At 42.3% G+C, this 22,310-nt stretch overlaps 1 protein-coding gene across 2 annotated transcripts in view; it reads right to left on the reverse strand.

Annotated features, from left to right (window-relative positions):
- Positions 1–20,189, reverse strand: part of P4HA3 (prolyl 4-hydroxylase subunit alpha 3) — a 38,829-nt gene extending 18,640 nt beyond the window's left edge. For both annotated transcript variants that reach the window (XM_015115196.3, XM_015115195.3), the window contains exons 1-6: positions 19,936–20,189; positions 12,800–12,942; positions 10,935–11,158; positions 6,461–6,610; positions 2,992–3,043; positions 117–280 (exon numbers count right to left, since the gene is read on the reverse strand). In XM_015115196.3, the coding sequence (XP_014970682.3) occupies positions 117–280; positions 2,992–3,043; positions 6,461–6,610; positions 10,935–11,158; positions 12,800–12,942; positions 19,936–20,135 (933 nt within the window). In that variant the 5' untranslated portion in view covers positions 20,136–20,189. The remainder of the gene's footprint in view (positions 1–116; positions 281–2,991; positions 3,044–6,460; positions 6,611–10,934; positions 11,159–12,799; positions 12,943–19,935) is intronic.
- Positions 20,190–22,310: the final 2,121 nt, after the last annotated feature.

A 22,310-nucleotide genomic window follows, 5' to 3' on the forward strand; every position in this document is an offset into this window, starting at 1 on the left:
CAAGTGAGCTTTATTGTTTTTAATGCATCAGCTCTATCCCCTCATGTTATCCCAATTCTAGTTTCTCACACTCTAGCCAGGCCTCTCACCCTTTCTCTTTCCCTGAGGAATCCTACCTGGGAACCCAGGGTCTGACATAGCCCCTCGTAGGTGTCTCTGGTCTGCAGGTGGGGTATATTGGGCCTCTGGATGACAGCCTCAGCTACCACCTGGTTGGGGCTCTCTGCCAAGAGCCTTTCATATTTCAAGACATTCCTGGCCATCCTCTTATTATCTGGGCCTGGAAGAAATCAGAGCAGGGAATATAAAATAGGGATTAACAAACATTGGCAGCAGGGAGTGCCACCAAGGTTTCCTCCAGCTTCACTGCTGCACAAGATGGGCAACTGGATCTCCTGAATAACTCCTCATGTCAACGCACAGGAGGACACAAGGCCCTCACTCCCAGAAGAGTACCTGGTATTTTTTTTTTTAAGTACCTGGTTTTTTTTTTAAAGTACCCAAAGCCTTTTGCACCTTTGAAGATGCAAAGGTGCAAAGGGCTTTAGGAAGCAAAGTAGAACTTAAAACTCTTAGGCCAAGGGATCATGAGGATGGCTGCTCTGGGACAGTGTGATGGTATATATGGGGAAGATGAAGCTTCATTCATTCATTCATTGATTCTTTCACCCATCCATTCAATAAATCTTCAATGAACATCTACTATGTACCAGATACTGTGCTACAGGCTGACCTCCCAGAATTTAGAGTCTAATGGAGAAAAAGGACATTAAAATATCACTTACAACAAAATATGATAAGTGCAATGAAAGAGAAGTCCAGAAAGCCAAAGCGTATTGCAAAAGGACCCAACCTATTCTTCCCCAGAGAATTGGAAGCTAATTCATTCCTTGCTCCACTAGATCTTTCAAATCTCCTAACTGGCCTAGACCCAGAGCAAAGAAGCATGGGGCAGAGGGACTCTAGACTTTGGCTCTAGACTGGATTCCCACAGGGCCCTTGGGAAACCCAATAAATCTTGTGTCTTGTTCATGCCCACCTGTCTATACCCACTTTGGCTGCAAGATGCCCCATGCATTGGCAGAGCTACCCGTGGCCTGCTGGTCTCTTTGCATGACTCTCAATGCATCTCAGAAGGAGATGCTGAATTGTTCTAAGGCTCCCAAAGCAGCTTTCTCTGAGGAACCCAGTGTGCTTCTAACCACAAGCATCACCCTGGCAAAAGAGGAAAGGAAGGAGCAGAAATTACCATTCTGTTTTAATAAGAGAAGAAACGAAGTTTTGGAGAATGGAAATTATTAGCCCAAACCCCAGTGAAAATATTGCAAAGCCAGAAATAAAACTGGGAATCTCAACTTGCCATGTTCTATTATCCACCTATAAAAGCACACAATTTGGGTGGATAGCAAAAAATTTAATAGATCAAGTGCAAAGAAATAAAGAAGGTTTGGATTATAATTTTGTTTGTACCACTAATTACTCAAGTGTTTGTAGATATACAGCTACTTCCTTATCCTATTGTTTGCTAAATTATCAGAAGGGAGTAATGTTACTAAATTGATTCATTAAAAAGTTATGTATACATGCAATTGTAAAGTCCTATATGGAATACTTTATAAATATTAAAACAAAATAGTGATTTTTGTATCTCATTTAAGTATCTAAATACTAAATACTCATGCCTGTAATCCCAGCATTTTGGGAGGCCAAGGAAGGTGGATCACTTGAGGCCAGGAGTTCGAGACCAGTCTGGCCAACATGGCAGAACCCCCTCTCTGCTAAAAATATAAAAATTAGCTGGGCATGGTGGCACATGGCTGTAATCCCAGCTACTTGGGAGGCTGAGGCACACGAATCACTTGAACCTGGGAGGCAGAGACTGCAGTGAGCCAAGATCGCGCCATTGCACTCCAGCCTGGGTGACAGAATGAGACTCTGTCTCAAAAAACAAAACCAAAAAACAAACAACAAAGAAAAAAAACCACACCCCCAAAAGCAAAAGTAAAACAAAACAAATGAATACTGTATTAAAGAAAAACCTAGGAAGCCATTTACCACTAAAATGTTAAGCAAATATACACATATAACTTTGAAGCAAACATTTCCAAGCAGATAGCTGAGTTAGGAAGCATCTCCCTCCTGTTTAACTCAATTTGTTGTTAGCAAGCGACTCCCTGAAGCAGGGATGATGCTGAATTATGTGACCCACTGGCTGGGCAGGATGCATGCATCACAGAAGGAGACCTGATGTAAAGGGAAAAACTGGTATCTCTCTGTGAGCAGCCAAACTGAGCAATCCTGCTGAGTCACTTTCCTTCTTGCGTACATAGTGCACACTGATTTCATTCATTCTTGGGTCTGCTTCCAAAATCTGGGACTTTAAAATGTCTCTGAAGAAACTAGCTCCCACTCCTGGGCTTTTTCTCATTGAAGCAACACTAATATATCATTGATTGGGTGGAGGAAGGAAGGGACAGGTTGATATCTTCTCAGCATTTTCCAACTAACTTAAAAATTTACCCCGATGCATTGAACAGTATGTAAGATTTCACCAAAATTTGAAATGTGACCTGGATTATGAAATCAAGATAATAAAGATAGGGCCAGGCACAGTGGTTCATACCTGTAATCCCAGAACTTTGGGAGGCCGAGGTGGGGGGACCACTTGAAGTTAGGAGTTTGAGACCAGCCTTGCCAACATGGTGAAACCCCGCCTCTACTAAAAATACGAAAATTAGCCAGGTGTGGTGGTGGGTGCCTACAATCCCAGCTACTTGGGAGGCTGAGGCAGGAGAATCGCTTGAACCCAGGAGGCAGTGAGCTGAGATCACGCCACTGCACTCCAGCCTGGGTGACAGAGTGAGGGAAAAAAAAAAAAAGATAATAAAGACAGATAGCTGTATTTCTCTTGCAGGAATTAAAAGCCAGGAGCAGAAGGGAGTTCCCCATAAGTCAGACCTGTGGCTGGCTTATCTTTTATCCATTACGTACTGTAGAGAAGAAACTCCCGAGAGAGGCTGAGGGCACATGAAACATTTCCTGCCTGTTTCAAAAAAAAGGAAAAGAAAGCATTAACTTCACTGAGGACATCTCCTCTGAACAAACCATTAAATGGATTTAAAAAAAAACTATAAAATATTCTTACCATAAGTAGATAACAAGGCTCACTGAAAGGAACAGCAGACCAGAAATGCAGAGGATCTATGGCCTCGCTGCAAATGAGGTCTCACCAGTCTCCTCATTTACTAATGACTTATGACCACCCTTACCAGGCAAGGTAGGAAAATAAATGAAAATAAACCTTCTTAAAGTGCCCTCAAATCTTAAAGCATGCAAAACCACGTAATTGCAGTGTGTTGTTATTTGTTATATTATATTTAATAATACAACCAAAGTTAAATATATTTAACCTAATATGGAACTATAAAAATCCTAGTAAAAATAAAATTTGTTCTCCAGATTCAATTCTTCCCAGAGTCCACAAAGTTAGTGGAGGGAGGCAAAGAAAGAACTAAAACGGAAACATTGCCCAGTGCACAGGAATTAACTCTCCCTGCAGCCATTCAACCTTGGGCTCAACATAGTCAAAAGGAAATAGGGCTTTCCAGACAAATCTGGGAACAGAATCCTGAATGGATATGCAGCAGTCCTCTTCTGGGTGCTGCCAAACGATGATTAACTGATAGAAATGTATTTCATTCCAATCACTTTACTTTAGCATATTAACAATTCACTTTTAATGATAAAAACAATAAGCAGCACACTATGAAACATACGAGAAATGGAAAAAAATTACTACACCAAAATCCAGGGACTGAAGCACTTTGGATAATATATAGTTTTTACATAGTTATAGGCATATTTGTATACATTTCACATCCTGATTGTTTCACTCTACACTGTTATCAGGAGTATTTTGATATCATCACGTAGTCTTCACAGACAGCATTTTTAACGGCTGCATTTTATTCCGTCCAGAAGATATACCACAGAGAACATAACCTTTCCACTACTGTTGGACAAATATATTGTTTCTAATTATTTGATGTAATGAATTACTCTGTTCTACATTTAACAAGGAATACTTGAGTAATCTATGAATATCTTATAATGTCAAATATTAAGTTAAGGTCACAGCTTTTCAAACTCTTCGTGAGATGAAAAGAACCAAATACAATTTCACATATCTTTAAAACTTGAGAGCCTTGTAATAAAGTAAAATTATATTTTACAAAGAACAAAGATTTACTTTTGGTGTCTCAGTTAAGTTTCTTTGGAAATAGGTACACTAAGTAACATTAAATGAAAACAGAACATATACATGTATGTATCATGTAATAAGAACTGACATTTATCCAGCAAGTAGCATGTGCCATGCATGCATTCTGTTAAAGGCTTTGCCTGTATTAGCTCACTCAATCCTCACAGCAACCCATTTGAGGTGAGCATCTTTATTCCTCTCTTACAAATAAGAAAATTGAGGCCCAGGGAAGCTAAATAAGTTGCCCATGTTTTCATAGCATTTGAACCCAGGTCTGTCTGATTTCAGAGCCCACAGCTTAACCACTGTACTCTACCATCTCTCATTATTAGCAGTTACTAAAATTTTTTTTACTAACATATATGAAATAAAATACATTATGAAATAAAATACATTAAATTTTATATGATAATGAAAGGTCCATGGGGACATTTACTTCCAGTTTACTAGGGAGTGAGAAGGAACATAAACCATCTATAAGATAATGCCTTATGTCTGTTATTGGGGAATAAAAACATGCTATAAGAGCACCAAGGAGGAAAGCCTGGGGAGTGAGGAGAACTCAGGAAGACTTCACAAAGTAGGTGACATTCGAACTGGGCCTTGTAAGATAAACAGAATTTCACCAGACAAAGGAGGATGTGGAAAGAGAGTAGAAGAGAAATCCAAGCCATCAGAGTTAGAGGGAAACAAAACAAAACTAATCAATAATTGGGTACAGCACTTGAAACCCCGTCTTTCAGGGTAAGCTGCTTTAGTTTCTCTTCTCTGAGTCTTTCCACGTTGATTCTCCATTTCCTTCCTCTAGGAAAACTCAATTACTTCTCACCCTTTGTTACATCACAGTTATTCTATTTGGCTTTAACACACAGCAATTTAGCAGGACAGTTAGGAAGAACACATACACAGTTTTTTTTTTTTTCTTTGTTTGTTTCTTTTCTTTTTTTTTTTTTTTTTTTTTGAGAAGCAGTTTTGCTTGTTTCCCAGGCTGGAGTGCAATGGCACAATCTCTGCTCACCACAACCTCCGCCTCTCGAGCTCAGGCAATTCTCCTGCCTCAGTCTCCTGAGTAGCTGGGATTACAGGCATGTGCCACCACACCCAGCTAATTTTTGTTTTTTTCTTTTTTCGTAGAGACGGGGTTTCTCCATGTTGGTCAGGCTGGTCTCGAACTCCTGACCTCAGGTGATCCGCCCGCCTCAACCTCCCAAAGTGCTGGGATTACAGGCGTGAGTCACCGCACCCGGCCAACACAGACACAGTTTTACAACAAAGATCCATTCACCAGGAACTTCCATGAAAGGAACAGGACTGTTTGCTGCACTGAAAGTAAATCTGTTTGGGCAGCAACACATGGGTTTGGACCACCCACATCCTCCTCCCCTTTCTCAAGAAAAGGGGGAAAGAAAAAAAAAGGTAGGGAGCAGAAATGGTTTACTAGTTTTGGAAACTCTAGGGAACTGGTTCCATGGAGATTTTTGCAGCCTACCCTTGAAGACTGTACAACTCGGGTGGGAAATGGGGTTAGCTATACAAAAGCTATACCTTACCCAGTTATTGGTTAGTTTTGTTTATTGGCAGCTGCTTTATTTAGGGAAATGAACTTCTACATAAGGCACACCAGGGAGTAAGTAGATCAACAGTGCCATGGAAAAATAACACCTGGAGGAGGCACTGTGGCTGGCACTACAGAACAGTGACTCCACCTCTGTAACCAGACACGAGTCACATTACAGTGGGACTCAACTGCAGATGGGAAAAGCTCATAATCAAACTTCTTTGTCCATGGCAATATCATGGGTAATATCTGTGATGAATTATGAGTTGCTGAGAGCACAAAAGAGTGATCTACATTTACTGTGAACCCACTAACCATTTGGGAATAAAGCAGCTGCTGCTACAGGTGACAAACATGGGAAATAATGATTGTAAAGTAGTCAATGCATTGGAAAGAGCACTGGACTAGTAGTCTAATCCTAGGTCTATAAGCTTTGTGACAAGTTAAGAGTCTTTTAGAGACTCAGTTTCCTCACATGTGATACATGGAAATGATAAAATAACTTCCTTGCTTGACTCACATTTGGTCCTACTGGGAAGATGAAACAGATGAAGATGTGAAAATGCTTAGAAATTGTAAAGCAGTTATAAAGGATTTCACTCAGTAAAATAAAAGCAAGTGAGCTTCACTTATTCCCTTACCTGGAAATAGGCAAAGGCCAAGTGATCCAAGGCATCTTCTAGACTTGCCTCATCCTCTGTCTTCCACTCTCCATAAGATCCTCGGAAGAGACTGACAGCCTCCTCCAGCCATGGAATGGCATGGTAATAATCCCCCATGTCATAGGCCACCTACACAGAACACAAGTACCATCGCTAAAGCCTTATTCCACAGGTAGAAAAAGAAAATGACAATTCAAAGAATAAGAGGACCTTTGGAATCCAAGAAGGCAGATTTTAATTTCAAACTCATTTTAATTCAATTTATTAAGCATCTACTATATACAATGCATTGTATTAGGTGAAGAGGAGACATAAGGGTTCTTATGCTTAAGGAATTTATAATCTGAAGGAGAAGAGAACATGACCTCAACTAACTTTAATTTGGGACACAATGTCATGAGTGCTCCAAGGAAAATGCATACTATCCTGTGGTGGCACAGAGAAAGGAAGAGACTTGGGAATCTCAGAAAGCTTCATGTAGGAGGTAGCATCTGAGACAGGCCTTCCTTGAAGAAGGAAAAGGATTTTGGTGAGTAGAGACTGGGAAGAAAAGCATTTTAAGATGAGGGAATGGCAGAAACAGAAATCTAAAGCAAGAATGTGTTCAAGTAGTCCATCATGGCTGTAGCTAGGGTGAAGAGAAACAAAAAGTAAACTTGAAACAGCAGCACCGGCTAAGCAAATTACAGTCTTGAATATCATATTTTTAGGAAGATATTGCTGGTAGCAATGTGAAGAATGGATTATATTCATTCATTCATTCATTCATTTATTCAATATTTACTAAGTATTTCCTATGCGCCTGGTGGCCCTGTCCTGTAAGAGCTTAAATCAAGAAGGGGCATGTGAGTAAGCCAATAATTGTAACACAATGCATTAGACACCATAACGAAGGTAGACATGGAATACTATGGAAGCTCAATGGATCTGTTCTGTATTAAATGCTGGAACGCCGGCAACATGGCAACATGTACCAGACATAGCTCCTGTCTCCTCATAGTTTACAGTTAACTAGAATACCAGAGTTGCAAGTGGAATTTCCGGGAAGTTGATACTGGAGACAACATGGAATTGTAAAGTTACAGACTAGGAAGAACTATTGCAAAATGATCTAATTAGGGTGTAACTTCCTGACAGAGAAAAATCCTAGAGATATTGCAGTTCTGCAGCCTAAATAATAAATCATTGTTCCTTCAAGTCTGTCATTAACCTGTTGTTTCATTTTTCTGCACCTCAAGTCCTATTTGTAAAAAGGTTGAGCTAAAAAATGCTAAAAATGACTGAACTTTTCATGACAAGTTAATTTGTTTAATTAAGATTTCTATGAATGGCCGGGCGCGGTGGCTCAAGCCTGTAATCCCAGCACTTTGGGAGGCCGAGACGGGCGGATCACGAGGTCAGGAGATCGAGACCATCCTGGCGAACACGGTGAAACCCCGTCTCTACTAAAAAAATACAAAAAACTAGCCGGGTGAGGTGGCGGGCGCCTGTAGTCCCAGCTACTCGGGAGGCTGAGGCAGGAGAATGGCGTGAACCCGGGAGGCCGAGCTTGCAGTGAGCTGAGATCCGGCCACTGCACTCCAGCCTGGGCGACAGAGCGAGACTCCGTCTCAAAAAAAAAAAAAAAAAAAAAAAAGATTTCTATGAATAACTTCAAGTCCCAGCAATATGGTAGACTGAAATAACTGGAATCCTTCCGAACACAAATTCAGACACTTTGAATACTATAAAAAGTGTTGTATTATATATTTTCAAGAAATAAAAAAACAGAAAATATCAGGTACCAGAAACAAAAAAGGGCTAAAAGCCCAAACCATAAGCTTATGAGCAGATGCTGACGTTCCTTAGGATGGGGGTGGGTGTTAATCATAGTAACCTTGGTGTTCAGTAACCTTGGGTTATAACGCCCATATGAGGATAGAAGATGAGCCATTCTTAGACCTGCCGCAAGCCCAGGAACTGGAACTAAGACACCTGTATGAAATTGGATTCTATAAAAAACTACACCTTAGGAGAAAAGGTAGACCAGAAAAAAATTTGCCTGCTGCCTTAATGAGACAAGAAGATTTGTTTGTTTCTGTCTAGATCTGTGTAAGAATATTCTCAATTTTGAGCCTCTACTTCTTGTGAGTATAGGGTTTGAATCTGCAATATTCATATGGTTAAGGAACTCCTATGTCAATAAATGAATATAAAAATGGATCTAAGGCCAGTGAGAGCACCAGAGTTTCTGGAAGAAGAACACCCAAAACTCTCTGGAGGGATATTCCCACAACTCTGGGCACATGGATTCTCTTAGGGGGAAAATGTCCTGCTGAAAATAAGCTCCCAAACATGACAAACTATATCAGGAAATAATCCATCATGAGCAAGAGTCAACAGACACAATAGCATGATGATGGAATTAGACAATTAAGAATTTCAGAAGATAGGCTGGGTGCAGTGATTTATGCCTGTAATCCCAGCACTTTGAGAGGCTGAGGCAGGAGGATCACTTGAGGCCAGGAGTTCGAGACCATCCTGGGCAACACAGTGAGACCCTTATTTAAAAAGTAGCTGGATATGGTTGGGCACACCTGCAGTCCTAGCTACTTGGGAGGCTGAGGTGGGAGGATCACTTGAGTCCCCCCAGGTGGGAGGATCACTTGATCAAGGCTGCAGCGAGCCATGATTGTGTCACTGTACTTACTTGGATGGCAGAGCCAAACCCTAAGAAAAAAAAAGAATTTCATAAACTAGAAACTTCATAATCCATAGAGGAAGGGATTGGGGAAGTATAGATGAAACAAATTTGGCCACATGTTGATAATTATTGAAGCTTATTCTGTGACTTGGCAATACCACTCCCAGGTATTCATCCAAGAGAAATGAGAATAAATGTCCATAGAAGGACATAAAAGGATGTTAACAGAAGCTTTATTCACAGTAGCCCAAACTGGAAGCAATCCAAGAATCTGTTAACAGAAGACTGGATCAACAGTTTGTGGCATATTCATAGAATGGAATACTACCCAGCAATAAAAAGAAATGAACTACTAACAAATGATACAATATGGATGAATTCCACAGATACAATGTGCTGAGTGAAAGAAGCTGGACTCAGAAGGGCATATACTATATGGTTTAGGATCACGGCTACCTGGGCAAGGGTGGAGCAGAAGGGGTGGGGTGAGTGGTAAGGAGGATGAGTGGGGTTTTAGCTGTATGTAACATGTTTTTTTTTTAAAAAATATATTTTAAAAAATGAAACAAACATAGCAAAATCTGAACATATATCCATGACAATGATAGATATAATTGCTTGCTATATTATTTTATGTCCTTTTCTTATATTTGAAAAGTTTTCTCTCTCAAAATAAGTAAATAAATACAGAAAGAAAGATTGCCAGTAAGACTTCCAGGAAGTGACTTACTAAATTTTCAACATATGGCTTTACTTTCAGAAAGGCCTCACTAATGAAGAATATGTTAGTACCATACATCAAACTATTTACCTGGCTTAAATTTAAATCAGCCATGAACATGATGATTGAGCTCTGATTCCGCTCAGGATCCCATAAAAGAGAAAACGGTAAGTAGAGAGACTCAAGCAGCCCACTCTGCTTTAATTTGGAAGACTGACTCCCAAAATTTGGAATCAGGACACATGAGACCCACTCCCAGATCTGTTGACAAATACTGTAGGTGTCAGGAAAAATACACCTTACTGCAATAAACACCTTCAAAGGTAAAATGGATTTGCTCCATTGCTTTTTATGGCAAAGGCTGGCAAAGAGTATATTACAAAATGATCTCAAGTGTGATTACAACTTATAATCAAAGATCGGTTAAAGACCTCAGATGGGTGGGGGGGTGTTCCTGAAGTCTATTTCCTCAAGTAATGTTAAAGCAAATGGCCTTAGATTTTGGACACTATTTTAATTTTGTATTTCTAAATGCTTAGGAAATGTTGCATTGGATTCCAGAAAGTCTCAGGAGGCTGTTTCCATGATCCTACCTTTCCATCACCATCTCTTATCCTTTTCCCCAACCTTGTGTCCCTGACCCCCTGATTTCCCTTTCTACCCAAGGGTTCATGCACTGGCCGGGTGCTATAGTTAGGGTGACCAAAGGACCATTTTCCCCAGTTCATGTCTGTTGTTCTAGCATAATTAATAACACCCCTTTCAATCTCAAGAGTGTCCTAAGCATATAAACACCTTTATTACTATGGAAAGGCCCTGAGATTTGGAGTCAAGACTGGGTTCAAGCTTTAGTTCTGCACTTAAAATTGCATAATCTTAGGGCAAATTATTTACATTCTCTGAATCTTGTTTTCTTTCTCTGAAAATGGAAATATCAAATTTCCCAGTTTACTGTAAGTATTAAAAAGAAGTAAAAGCAATTGGGACACAGGTATTTCATCCATAAGAAACCAGAGCCAAGCAACTGGTCCTCTCTCGAATATTGTTACCTTGCCGACTTGGAAGCAGTCATCCCCTGTGAGAGAAAAGAGCCGTTTGGGGCTGTACAGGTCAGTGATGGCAGAGCCAGTGACTCTCTGAAAGACACCTCGGGCCAGGCCTTTCACATTGAGCATGTACACGTCCTGCAGCCGCATCAGGGCCCTTGCTGCTCCCTCAAGGTCCTCAAAGGCTGGAAGGTCTTGCTCCACCTTCTCATAGCCATCCTTCAGAGCTGTAAAAGTAGTAAAAACATCAACCTGTCATTCAAGAAACAGGAGTTGGGCATTTAATACATGCAAGGCATGACCACCTGTTCAAATATTTAGTGAGATCAAGTTGGATTTGTCTTTGTGTTCCCAGAGGCAAGCACAGTTCCTGGCACAGGGTGGATGCTTAATGCAATTCTGAATGAGGAACATTCAGAATGAGTGAATGAGGAATAAAAATTAAGGCACACGGCTTCATTATATTGTCCTATCCTGTATGTCTCCAGAAGTCTTGCTCTTTAGGGAAACAACTCTTCTTTTTCTTTTTCTTTTCTTTTCTTTTTTTCTCTCTTCTCTCCTCTTTTCTTTCTTTCTTTTAATAGAAATAGGATCTTGTTCTGTTGCCTAGGCTGGAGTACAGTGGCATGGTCATAGCTCGTGCTTGAATTCCTGGGTTCAAGTGAGCCTCTCACTTCAGTCTTCTGAGTAGGCAGGACTTCAGGCACACGCCATCACATCCATCTAATTTAAATACATTTTTTTGTAGAGACAGGGTCTTGCTATGTTGCCCAAGCTGGTCTCAAACTCTTGGCCTCAAGTGATCCTTCCAACTTAGGCTCCCAAAGTGTTGAGATTATTGGCAAGAGCAACCGCACCCAGCCTCTTCTCACTGTTAGCTTTCCAAAAATCAACAAACTTCTTTTTTTTTTTTTTTTTTTTTTTTGAGACAGGGTCTTGCTCAGTCACCCAGGCTAGAGTGCAATGGTGCAATCTCAATCTCAGCTCACTGCAACCTCCACCTTCTGGGTTCAAGCGATTCTTGTGCCTCAGCTTCCCAAGTCTACAGGCATGTGCCACCATGCCTGGCTAATTTTTGTATTTTTAATAGGTTTCGCTATATTGCCCAGACTAGTCTCAAACTCATGAGCTCAAGCAATCTTAGCCTCTCAAAGTGCTGGGATTACAGGCATAAGCCACTGCGCCCAGCCCAAAAGTCAACACTTTTTTTTTTTTTTTTTTTTTTTTGAGACAGTCTCACTCTGTCGCCCCAGGCTGGAGTGCAGTGGTGCGATCTTGGCTCACTGCAACCTCTGCCTCCCGGGTTCAAGCAATTCTCCTGCCTCAGATCCTGAGTAACTGGGATTACAGGCATGTAATCCCACCACATCCTGGTAATTTTTGTATTTTTAATAGAGACGGGGTTTCACCATGTTGGTTAGGCCAGTCTGGAACTCCTGACCTCAAGTGATCAGCCCACCTCAGCTTCCCAAAGTGCTGAATTACAGGCATGAGCCACTGGGCCGGCCGTCAACAAACTTCTTAAAGCACAAAGCAGAATAAATTGGGAAAGTGATCTTGCTATAGATGACACTGTAGTGACAATTTAATGAAACAGAAACTACTAGAAGACGGTTATTTTCTATACATATATAAATGGAAGGATTTATCTTGTACTTCGTCACAGGATTGTATAATGTATAATGTATAATCATACAAACCGATTAGCAAGGGGGGCTAATTCTTTGTGCTAGCTAGAACTAAGGATATTAAGTAATACCCACCTACTCCATTACCCTTTGAAATCACACCCCAACAGAATCTCTCTCCTTACCACCAGTCAGGAGATAGAATCTTCTCTCTTACCCTCCAGCCCTCCTCCTCATTACCTCGGATGTTCTCACTGGCCTCCAGACTATGTACCACATTCCTCCAGTCAGACTGTAGGCGTTTGATGAGAGTAAATGCAAGCAGAGGGTTAGCCACAGGGGTTGTTGAATCCTCATGCAAAGAAAGTACCTTGTCATAGAATCTGAAAGAAAGGAGTAGAATGATCTCACCTCCTGATACGACCACTACACCTAGGGAAAGCTGGCATGGTGTGTGTACATTAAGAGTAGCTAACATTGACATGCTGAACCTCTTGAGATTCACATAATAGTCCAACCAAAAAGCCATGCAAGCACAAAGAATATGAAAACTATAGATACAACAAAAGTAGGTCTGCTCTTTTGTTCATTGAATGAGTCAGTCTATATTAATCAATTACTGTATATCAGGCACCATGCTAGAGATATAAAGGCAAGACAGGGTCCAGCTCTCAAAGGGATCACAAAGTCTTTTTCTCCTGTCATCACTGTATATGCAATACTTAGTATCTGGTAGAAACTCAAAAACACTATTGAATTAATTATAGCCACTGTGATGTGTGCTATATAGTGGTCCCCAACCTTTTTGGCACCAGGGATGAGTTTCATGGAAAACAATTTTTTCCACGGACCAGGGGCATTAGGGGATGGTTTTGGGATGAAACTGTTCCACCTCAGATCATCAGGTACCAGTTAGATTCTTACAAGGAGCACACAACCTAGATCCCTCGCATGTGCAGTTCACAATAAGGTTCACGCTCCTATCAGAATCTAATGCCGCCACTGATCTGACAGGAGGCGGAGCTCAAGCAGTAATGCTCCCTTGCCCACCACTCACCTCCTGCTGGGGGGCGGGGGGCGCCTCCTAACCAGCCATGGACTGGTACCAGTCCCTGGCCCAGGGGTTGGGGACGTCTCTGCTATGAGAGAAGTGAGCATATAATGCTGCAGCTGTGCAGGCAGGGCAGCTCACCCAGGTGGGAGTTAGAAGGGGGAAGGAAAGGCTTCCAAGAAGAGATGGCATTTGATCTGAATCTGAACGGATTTGTTAAAATACTGAAAGCTATGACTTATTGAGCTCCTACCATGTATTGGCCTGTTGAGCGCTATAAATAGGTTGTCTCATTTAATCGCCCCCCACCTTCGGACCTACACTTAGTGTAGATTTAATTTTACCCATTCCACGGAGAGGAAACAGAAACAAAGCCACACTGTTAGTAAAGGGCAAAGCCAGGATGGAACCCAAGTCTGACTAACTCTGAAACCTGAGTTCTCAGCTGATTATGCTATATGGTTTCTTAAGGAGCTAGAACAAAGAAGAGAAGAAGAGTATTTTTCAAGCCAACAGGAACCATTAGTGTACAAAGGCACAGAGGCTTGAGATATATTTGTAGTAAGTCAATCTACACTAGTTATTTGCTAGATGTCAGACTCCATGCTAGATTCTAGGGATACAAAAGCAAGATGGGGTCCAATACTCAAGGATTTCACAGATAAGAAAATAACTTTTTTTCTCATCACTCTATACCTAAATTCAATACATATTTCTATGAAAGAATGAATGAAGAATACTCTCCTAGGAGCTAAGGAAAAAATTCTGAATAAGGAAATAATCTTGGTCTCAAGGATCCACAGTTTAGTGAGTAAGGAAGATACAAATAATTACATTACAGATGCAATACCAGATTTAAGAACAAGGCTTGGTGGGGAGGACAGAGAGGGGATGACTAATTCGGCCACAGCAAGTTAGAGAAGGCTTTAAGTGAGAGTGGTACTGTTAAAACTATGACTTGTTCACATATATAAATGTGTGAGAGGGTGGGGAGGAGGCCACTTCAAAACTGCAAGCACAAGACAGGGAGAGTCTGAACCACGACAGCGACGGAGAATGGACTGGGTTCAAGGAAGGAGTTTAGGAAGTGGTGATGACTGTAAAGCAGAATAAGAGGTGGGATTGTCCAGTACACTTTCAACCTTTCTAGCTTGGCAACAATTGCAGAAAAGGGCAGAAATGATAGGGCCTGAAGTGATCATCTTTCTAGTTAATTTCCCTTCTCCAGTGTCCTTCAACAGTGTTCATATAGGCAAAAGATGCTGGTATACTACGGTTAATTCCATTTCTAAAACACCAATGGAATTTATATTACTGAAATTTATTATCTATAACAGGACACATTAAGGGTACTATTCCTGCTCTCCAAGAGTTTTCCCCCTCGTTTTAAAATTATTAACTTCAAAAACAGTATAACAAGAATGGAAGTAGAAGAAAAAAGAGTTTGTGCAAAGTGAAAAAAAAATGAACGTGTGCAAGCGCACAGGAGACTATGAGTCCTTTGGCAAAAGTGGGGAACTTCTGCAAGGAGACAGAGATGAAAGTGAAAAACAGAGGAAGTGGCAGGGTGGTAGGATTTCAACCCCTTGGAGCAGAGTCCGATCTGAGGATTTCTAAAGAGTGAGGTCCTCAACTATGAAATGAAGCCTGAAATAGAAGACGACCGTCTTGAGGCTTCCAAGGAGCCGAATGTTTAATTCAACATAAACTAAGGAACAAGAATCTGGACCTGGGTCTCCCAGTGGGGAAATGGGAAACCTGTCAAGTCCCAGGGTGTCTCTGATCCCAAAGACAAGGCAGTCTGTGAGCTGGAGCTCTAGGGTTTTGAAATGAAACCAGCCTCCAGGGTGTGGGATCTTTACTACCCATTGTTTCCTGCTTTGGCTCCATATGGAACTACTTAGGGAAAGATATTCCACTGCTAGATGAAAAAACTTAACAAGCGGAGACTTGGGCTTGAGTCCAGCTTAAAGAGCAGGTGTCCAGGAACAACTGAGGCTGAGAGGGCAGTGATTTTATAAGACAGCTGGATAGGAAGGAGCTGGGGGAAGACCTGAGACTTATTCTGACCCAGCCTCCAACTATCACTCAGTTTCCTCATCCATAAAATGAAAGAACTGGTCTAGTCTAGAAGATTTCTATGGATCTTTTCAGCAGGCACATTCTGTTATTTCTTCTGATCACCCCTTCCACAACTGAATAAACAGATTCCTCATTAGCTTGAGGACTAATGTTTAACAGGAATCAGAGGAAACTGAGGCACAAAGGTAAAATGGTAAAGCAGAGAGGTGAATATTTGCCCCAAGTCATGCATCAAATCAAATGTGCTATCTACTTCCTTGTTTTCTTAGCACCCCTCCTTGCATTTTGGGGTTGATTTGTTTAGGTCAGGGTTTGATCTCTATTGCAGCACATCAATTCAGTCCAGTGTTTAGATATGCCAATTTTCTGTCACACAAAGAAAAAAATCTCTCAACTGATAACTGAGGTTGGCTTAGAATCCAAAAGTTGGCCCTAGCCCAGCCTCTGAGCACACAGCGGTTTCCAGAGTCTGGAAACTGAGTTACTGGATGCTGAATTCAAACCTCAGGGTTTCCTAAATGTCTTTTTGCTTTGACAAATACTGCTGAGAATGGAAAATCAGATCCTTTCCTTCAAGAATCTGCACATAAAATTTGCAACCCAATCCCTGCATTAAACATAGCCTGGGCAGGTTATCCAACCACAATACATGGGCTATTTCACTTCAATATGTTTTGCCTTTGGAATTCAGAAATGGTTTTGTCTCAGTTCTTCTGGGACATTCTTAATGCTTAATCCTTAGCACAGAAAAAAATTGCTGCTGACACTTCTCTTTCACTCTTGGTGGTATTTTAAACTACAAAAACAGCAACAACAAAAGCTAGGGTAAACTCTCTTTATATACATAACTAGTATATGTACCATACTGGCATATAACCATATATACTATAACAAGTATAATTTTTATTCATTAACTTGGAGTAGGGAGTAGTTCCTACCTCAAGAATATTGCATTTTTCTATCTCAACTGAGCCTTGGAAACAGCCTCTCAAGTTACATAAAATCACCAGATTGGGAGTATAGAAAAATTAGCAAGAACTGCCAAAATTCTTTTTTTAAAAAGCAAACATAAAGGCTGGGTGCGGTAGCTCATGCTTGCAATCCCAACACTTGGGGAGTACGAGGAGGGAGGATCAATCACTTCAGGCCAGGAGTTCAAGACCAGTCTGGGCAAGAGAGCAAGACCCCGTCTCTACCAAACCAAACCAAACCAAACAAAAACAAAAACAAAAGCAAAAAAAGCCCTAGCCAGGCATGGTGCGCATGGTGGTGCGCACCCGTAGTCCTAATTACCTGGTAGGCTCAGGCAGGAGGATCACTTGAGCCACAGGTTTGAGGTTACAGCGAGCTATGATAGAGCCGCTGCACTCTAGCCTGGGTGACAGAGCAAGACCCTGTCTCTTAAAAAGCAAACATTTCACTGGGTTTTAGAGCAGTCACTAGAGAACAGAATGATAGAATGCCAGTCTTCAAAATATCAAACTAAACTACAAAATTAAATGTTCGTAAGTCACCTGAGAAAATAATTGGGAACTTTTCTGATTTGTATTTTATCTAGGCTGTCACAATCCTAGTTAATCCTCAGAGCCAAAAGTGGGGCCTAGTTTCACTAGTTGGTCTTAAAATAAAATAAAATAAAATAATAAGCATAAAGGCTTAGCATTTGTCCAGCAATTGTTACATGCCAGGCATAATGATAAATACTTTTACATGGTACTCTTAATCCTTCAACAACCCTATGGTGATAGGTACTGTGTTTATCATCATTTTAAAGATTAGGAAACTAAAGCTCAAAGAGGTAAAGTAACTTGTCCCAGATCAGAGCCAATGATTCAAACAGAGGTCTGTTAAACTCCTGAATTTACCGTTAACCACTATGTACTGTGGCCACTAGTAAAACCTCAATTAGTTAGGGGCTTGGTCTATGTCTTGGTATAACAGATAAAAGAAGCGGTAGGGATAACATAGCATAATAGGAAAAAAGTTGGATAAACAGTCAAAACAACTGTATCCTAGTCCTGGATTTGCTACCTGTTAGATTTATTAATACAATCTTGAATAAGCAACTAGACTTTAGTTTTCTTGGGTTTTAACTGATTTCTCAACAGTTAACAGTGTAATACAAATCTATTTCAAAGCACCGTGTGTGAGAGAGAATCAAATGAGATACGGTTTGTATGAGACCTCCTGCTGCGACAAAGTTGTGGCAATGATAATGGTGGAAAGACAGTGAAAGAGACCAGCATGGCGGAGTGGGGTCGGCCAGCTGCTTTGGCCAAAATGCTCTGAGTGCTCTCTTCTGAGAATGTAACCTGAAAGACCAGCACAGGGATTCTGACCCCCCACTCCCATCTCCATCTGAGCTACCCAAAGAAAGAGATTACTGGTATGAAAACAAGCATGGGTAGCAGGGAGCATGCTGGGCTCTGAAATCAAGCAGAAAAAAGTCTTTCCTATTTCCATCAATAAGCTTGGACTCCAATGACTCTGGGCTATGAACAAAAAGAAGACATTTGACTCAGTCAGCATGGACCCATAGAATACTAGACAACAATGCTATACCAAAAAGTGACAATAGTTATTGAAATGATCTTCATTTATTGTTAAAATTAATACATACCTATATTGTACATTGTCACACTATTTCATGCTGTTTATATGCAAGCCACATACTTAAGGACAAGCACCAAATTAGCTCATTCAGTCACTATTAACAAGATCTCTCACAAATACTTTCCACCCACAAAATGCTTTTCTTCTACATAGCTCTCTCTCACAGTCATGGGGTCTCAAAGTTTTGCACAGGGTGACAATGGGTTTGGGGGTCACACTGGACCTCAGAGTCACTCCCCATTCCACATACCTTCTTCTCATGTCACCCCAGAATCAGTATTACTATCACATACACTCACGCAAAGTTTTAAAAGCAGTGCATTGTGCCGTCTTAGCTCAATGAGAAGGAGGTCACGTGATAAAAGTACAATATTAATATATCCAAATAGTGACGTGGTCATAACCACTCTGTCAGTGTTGTAGGCTTCTTCATGTCCCAAGCAGAGAAGGCGCAGCACATATTCATACAGATGGTATCATATACAATCATTTATCTTTCATTTTTCTCAGCTGGACACTGCCAAAGTCGATACATGACTATGGTGCCTCAGCATCCCAAGTCTAACAATCTTTTATGCCACAGTGTGTAGCACTAGAGTTTGTTGATTGTATATCAAAACAATATTAGCTGAGCATCCACTGCCGTGTGCTATACTCAATATCTTCTGCATCAAGTATGTTTTTTCACAGTGCTTTTTTGATATCAAATATGTTGACACACATATAACATCTCAGTTATCATTTATTTAGTATTTAGAGAGCTTCTACATGTGTAAGAAGGAAGAACTGAAGACGTAGAGGGCTGTGGACATCTCTGATTCACAGTCATGGTGCTACAGACCCGAACTCCTTGAGGGCAGAGTTGGCTCTTCTTCACCATTTTATCCCCACTACCTGGAACACTGCCTGGCTCTTAGTAGGCACTCAAAAATATGTGTTCTATGAATTAATGAACTGAAGCATTATTCATATAGCGACCTGTACAGTTACTCAGCATCACTCACATGCAGAATATGATATCCACAGCGTCGTGCCCATCCAGTGCCAATGACATGTAAATCTCACATATGGTGGAAGACTGTCCCCTGACTCCTAACACTAAACTTCAGCTCACTAGGTCATGCGGTGTTTCATGATCGCCCCTTGAAAAGTCAATACTTGCATAGCTAAAGCGTCACCATATTTTCTCCATCTCACTCTCACAGTGTCTCTGTCACAGCACCGTCCACTGAGTCTGTGTCAGTGTGACACAGGGCCTGGGGATCATACAGCTTCGCACAGCACATTGTGAGGTCCTTGAGTCACCCCACCCCGCTCTTCCACAGTGCCACCGTGTGTGTTATGGAGTCTGCAGTCCCACACAGTGTGACTCAACCCTCGCCAACACCTCATGCCACGGAGTGTCGGGGTCCCACACAGTGTGACAATGGGTCTGGGGGGTCACACTGGCCCTCAGAGCCACTCCCCATCCCACGCCACAATGTCTCAGTCGCACGGTGCGACAGTGGGTCTGGGGTCCCACGCAGCATGACAATGAGCCTGGGGTCACACTCAACCTGAGTCACCCCACGTTGCTGCACAGTGTCTCCCACTGAGGCCCCTCGGTCGCTCCCACTCGCCGTGCCCTCACCTAGTCAGGTCCCGCAGCCGCGCCTCCTCCCCGCGCAGGTACCGCCTCAGCAGCCCCAGCAGCCGGCGTTCGGGCCCCAGGGCGCGCGCCACGCTGGTCAGTGCAGAGAACGTGTCGCCCCGCGCCGCAGCCCTTTCTGGGTCTCCTGTCCCGAGCGCCAGCACTGCCAGCAGCGCCGCCAGCCGCGCCCCTGGACCCATCGCCAGCGCTAGCGCACTTCTCAGACAGTCCTGGCCGCGCGGAGCCAGCTGCTCCTGCCCTGGCCTACCCCGCCCCTTTCCCCGCCGCCTCCCGGCTCAGGCCCCGCCCCCTGGCCCCGGTCAGTCGCCTCCGCCGCCCAGTCTCGCCCCACGCCCCCTGCCTCCTTCCTTGTTTCGACGCGCCTCACCTCGCTCTCTAGCCCTCAGCTCCTCGGAATGCGTGGGGGCTTCCTGCAACATCAGTGTCAGCCGCCCTCCACTAAATCGCGACCCTGTGAAGGTGTTTCCACTGTGCCCATCACACTGGGAGAAATTGAGGCGGGGGCGAGGTGAGCGATGAATTCACAGGTCTAAGGCTGTGACCATCCCCAAATATTGTTAACACCATGCTGACAACATCCCTAAAATATCCGCCCCTCTGTACCATGGAGTGGGAATACACAAACACCACTGGATCCCCACAGAAGAGCCAATTTTGCGTGTGTGAATAGCTGCGCAGGCAAAGAGCGGCAAGAGGGCAGCAGGCAGGAAAACCCTCACAGAGGGCGTGACATCTGAGCCATCTGAAGGATGAGTAGGACTCTGTCAGGATGTGAGTGTATGACAAATCTAGGACTTACAGAACCTGAAACTCTGGGGTCCTGATGTCACTGCTTTACACAATATACCTAGAGTCACTTAGGCAAACAAAAATATTGCTATTATTATAGCCTACTAGGCTACTTACTCTATTTCCCCCCTCTTAATCATTTCCCAGGCAATGTTCATTCATTCAACAAATATTTATTAGCACCTATGTTAATGTGCTGACTACACAGAGAAATAGCAGATCCAATCCTGGACTCAGAGGAGGAGACAGATATGTAAACAAGTAATCACAGTAAAGTGCTGTCAGAGTAACTGAGGGTTGTGCAATGTGCAATGGCAACACTGAAGAACCCTCATCTAGCGGGTGGAGAGGGCTTCAGAGAGGAGATAATGTGTGCTGGTTCAAAAGCATGAAAAAAATTGGAAGTTGACAGGCAAGGGAGGAGTGGGCTTTCCTGGCAGAAGGTACCTGTGCGTGACAAGGTTTGGAGGTGGAAAACAGTTTGAGTTCCAGAAATGACGAGAAGTTCCTTGTGCTTGAAACTATCAGATTGCGAAGGGCCTTTGCATGCCATACTAAGAAATTTAGGTGCTTTTCCTCTATGAAAATCCAGTGGAAGTTTTTAAGGTGGTAATAATTGTAATAACAATGGCAATAGTAAACACAGCAGTTAATACTTACTGAGTGTTTCCTGTGTGGCAGGGGCCATCCAGAGTATTTTACATATATTAACTCATTTAATTGCTGTCCAGAGTATTTTATATGTATTAACTCATTTAATTCTCATGCTGACCTTACAGCCTAGGTAGTAGTAGTATTCTTATAGTATTATTAGCCCCACTTTACCAATGAGAAGACTGAGTTGTAGGGACAATCAATAACCTACTCAATGTTAATCACTTGTGGACCACATTTGAGGTGTGCTGTAAACCAGCTGTCTAGGAAAAAAATTAAAATTCTGATTTGTGGCATTTGCCAATTTCTGTGGTGTCAATTCTCCCATAGTGGCTGATTTCAACATGAGAATATGTCATCACTGACTGCGGTTGGATAAAGATGCTAACAATCAATTCTTGCGAGCTGGGGTGAGCCAGCTCCAGCACACCACTGCTTGTGTAGACATGGAGATGTACCACGCAGATCCCCCTTCAAACAATTGTTGCACAGCTGCAGGGAATGTGATCAGAAGAGTCTCCAGCGGTCAGCTGCTTTAGGGTCTATCCTATAGCAGAGAGCAGCCTTGCCTAGGGAAATTTCCTTCCTGGGGCAACCCTAATCCAGCAACGGAGCAAGGTGAGGGAATCAAGGCCTAGCCATTTTGGTCCATCGTGAGAAAACTCTTACAGGCAATACTAGCTCCAGCACGCCTGCCACCTTGATTAAAGCTTCATCAAGCCTCTTTGACTTCTTCCTCTCCCCTTTCTTGCTTCCTTTCCCTTTCATAGATGTTGATCTCTAATAAACATCTTGCACCTCAAACTCCATCTGAGCCTCTGTTTCTAGAGAACCCAATCTGTAACATCAACTCAATCAACATACATAGTAAATGGTAGAGAAGGGACTTGAACCCAGGTCATGTGGATCCT

This window comes from Macaca mulatta, chromosome 14, assembly GCF_049350105.2.
Source record: "Macaca mulatta isolate MMU2019108-1 chromosome 14, T2T-MMU8v2.0, whole genome shotgun sequence".
Taxonomy (NCBI): domain Eukaryota; kingdom Metazoa; phylum Chordata; class Mammalia; order Primates; family Cercopithecidae; genus Macaca; species Macaca mulatta.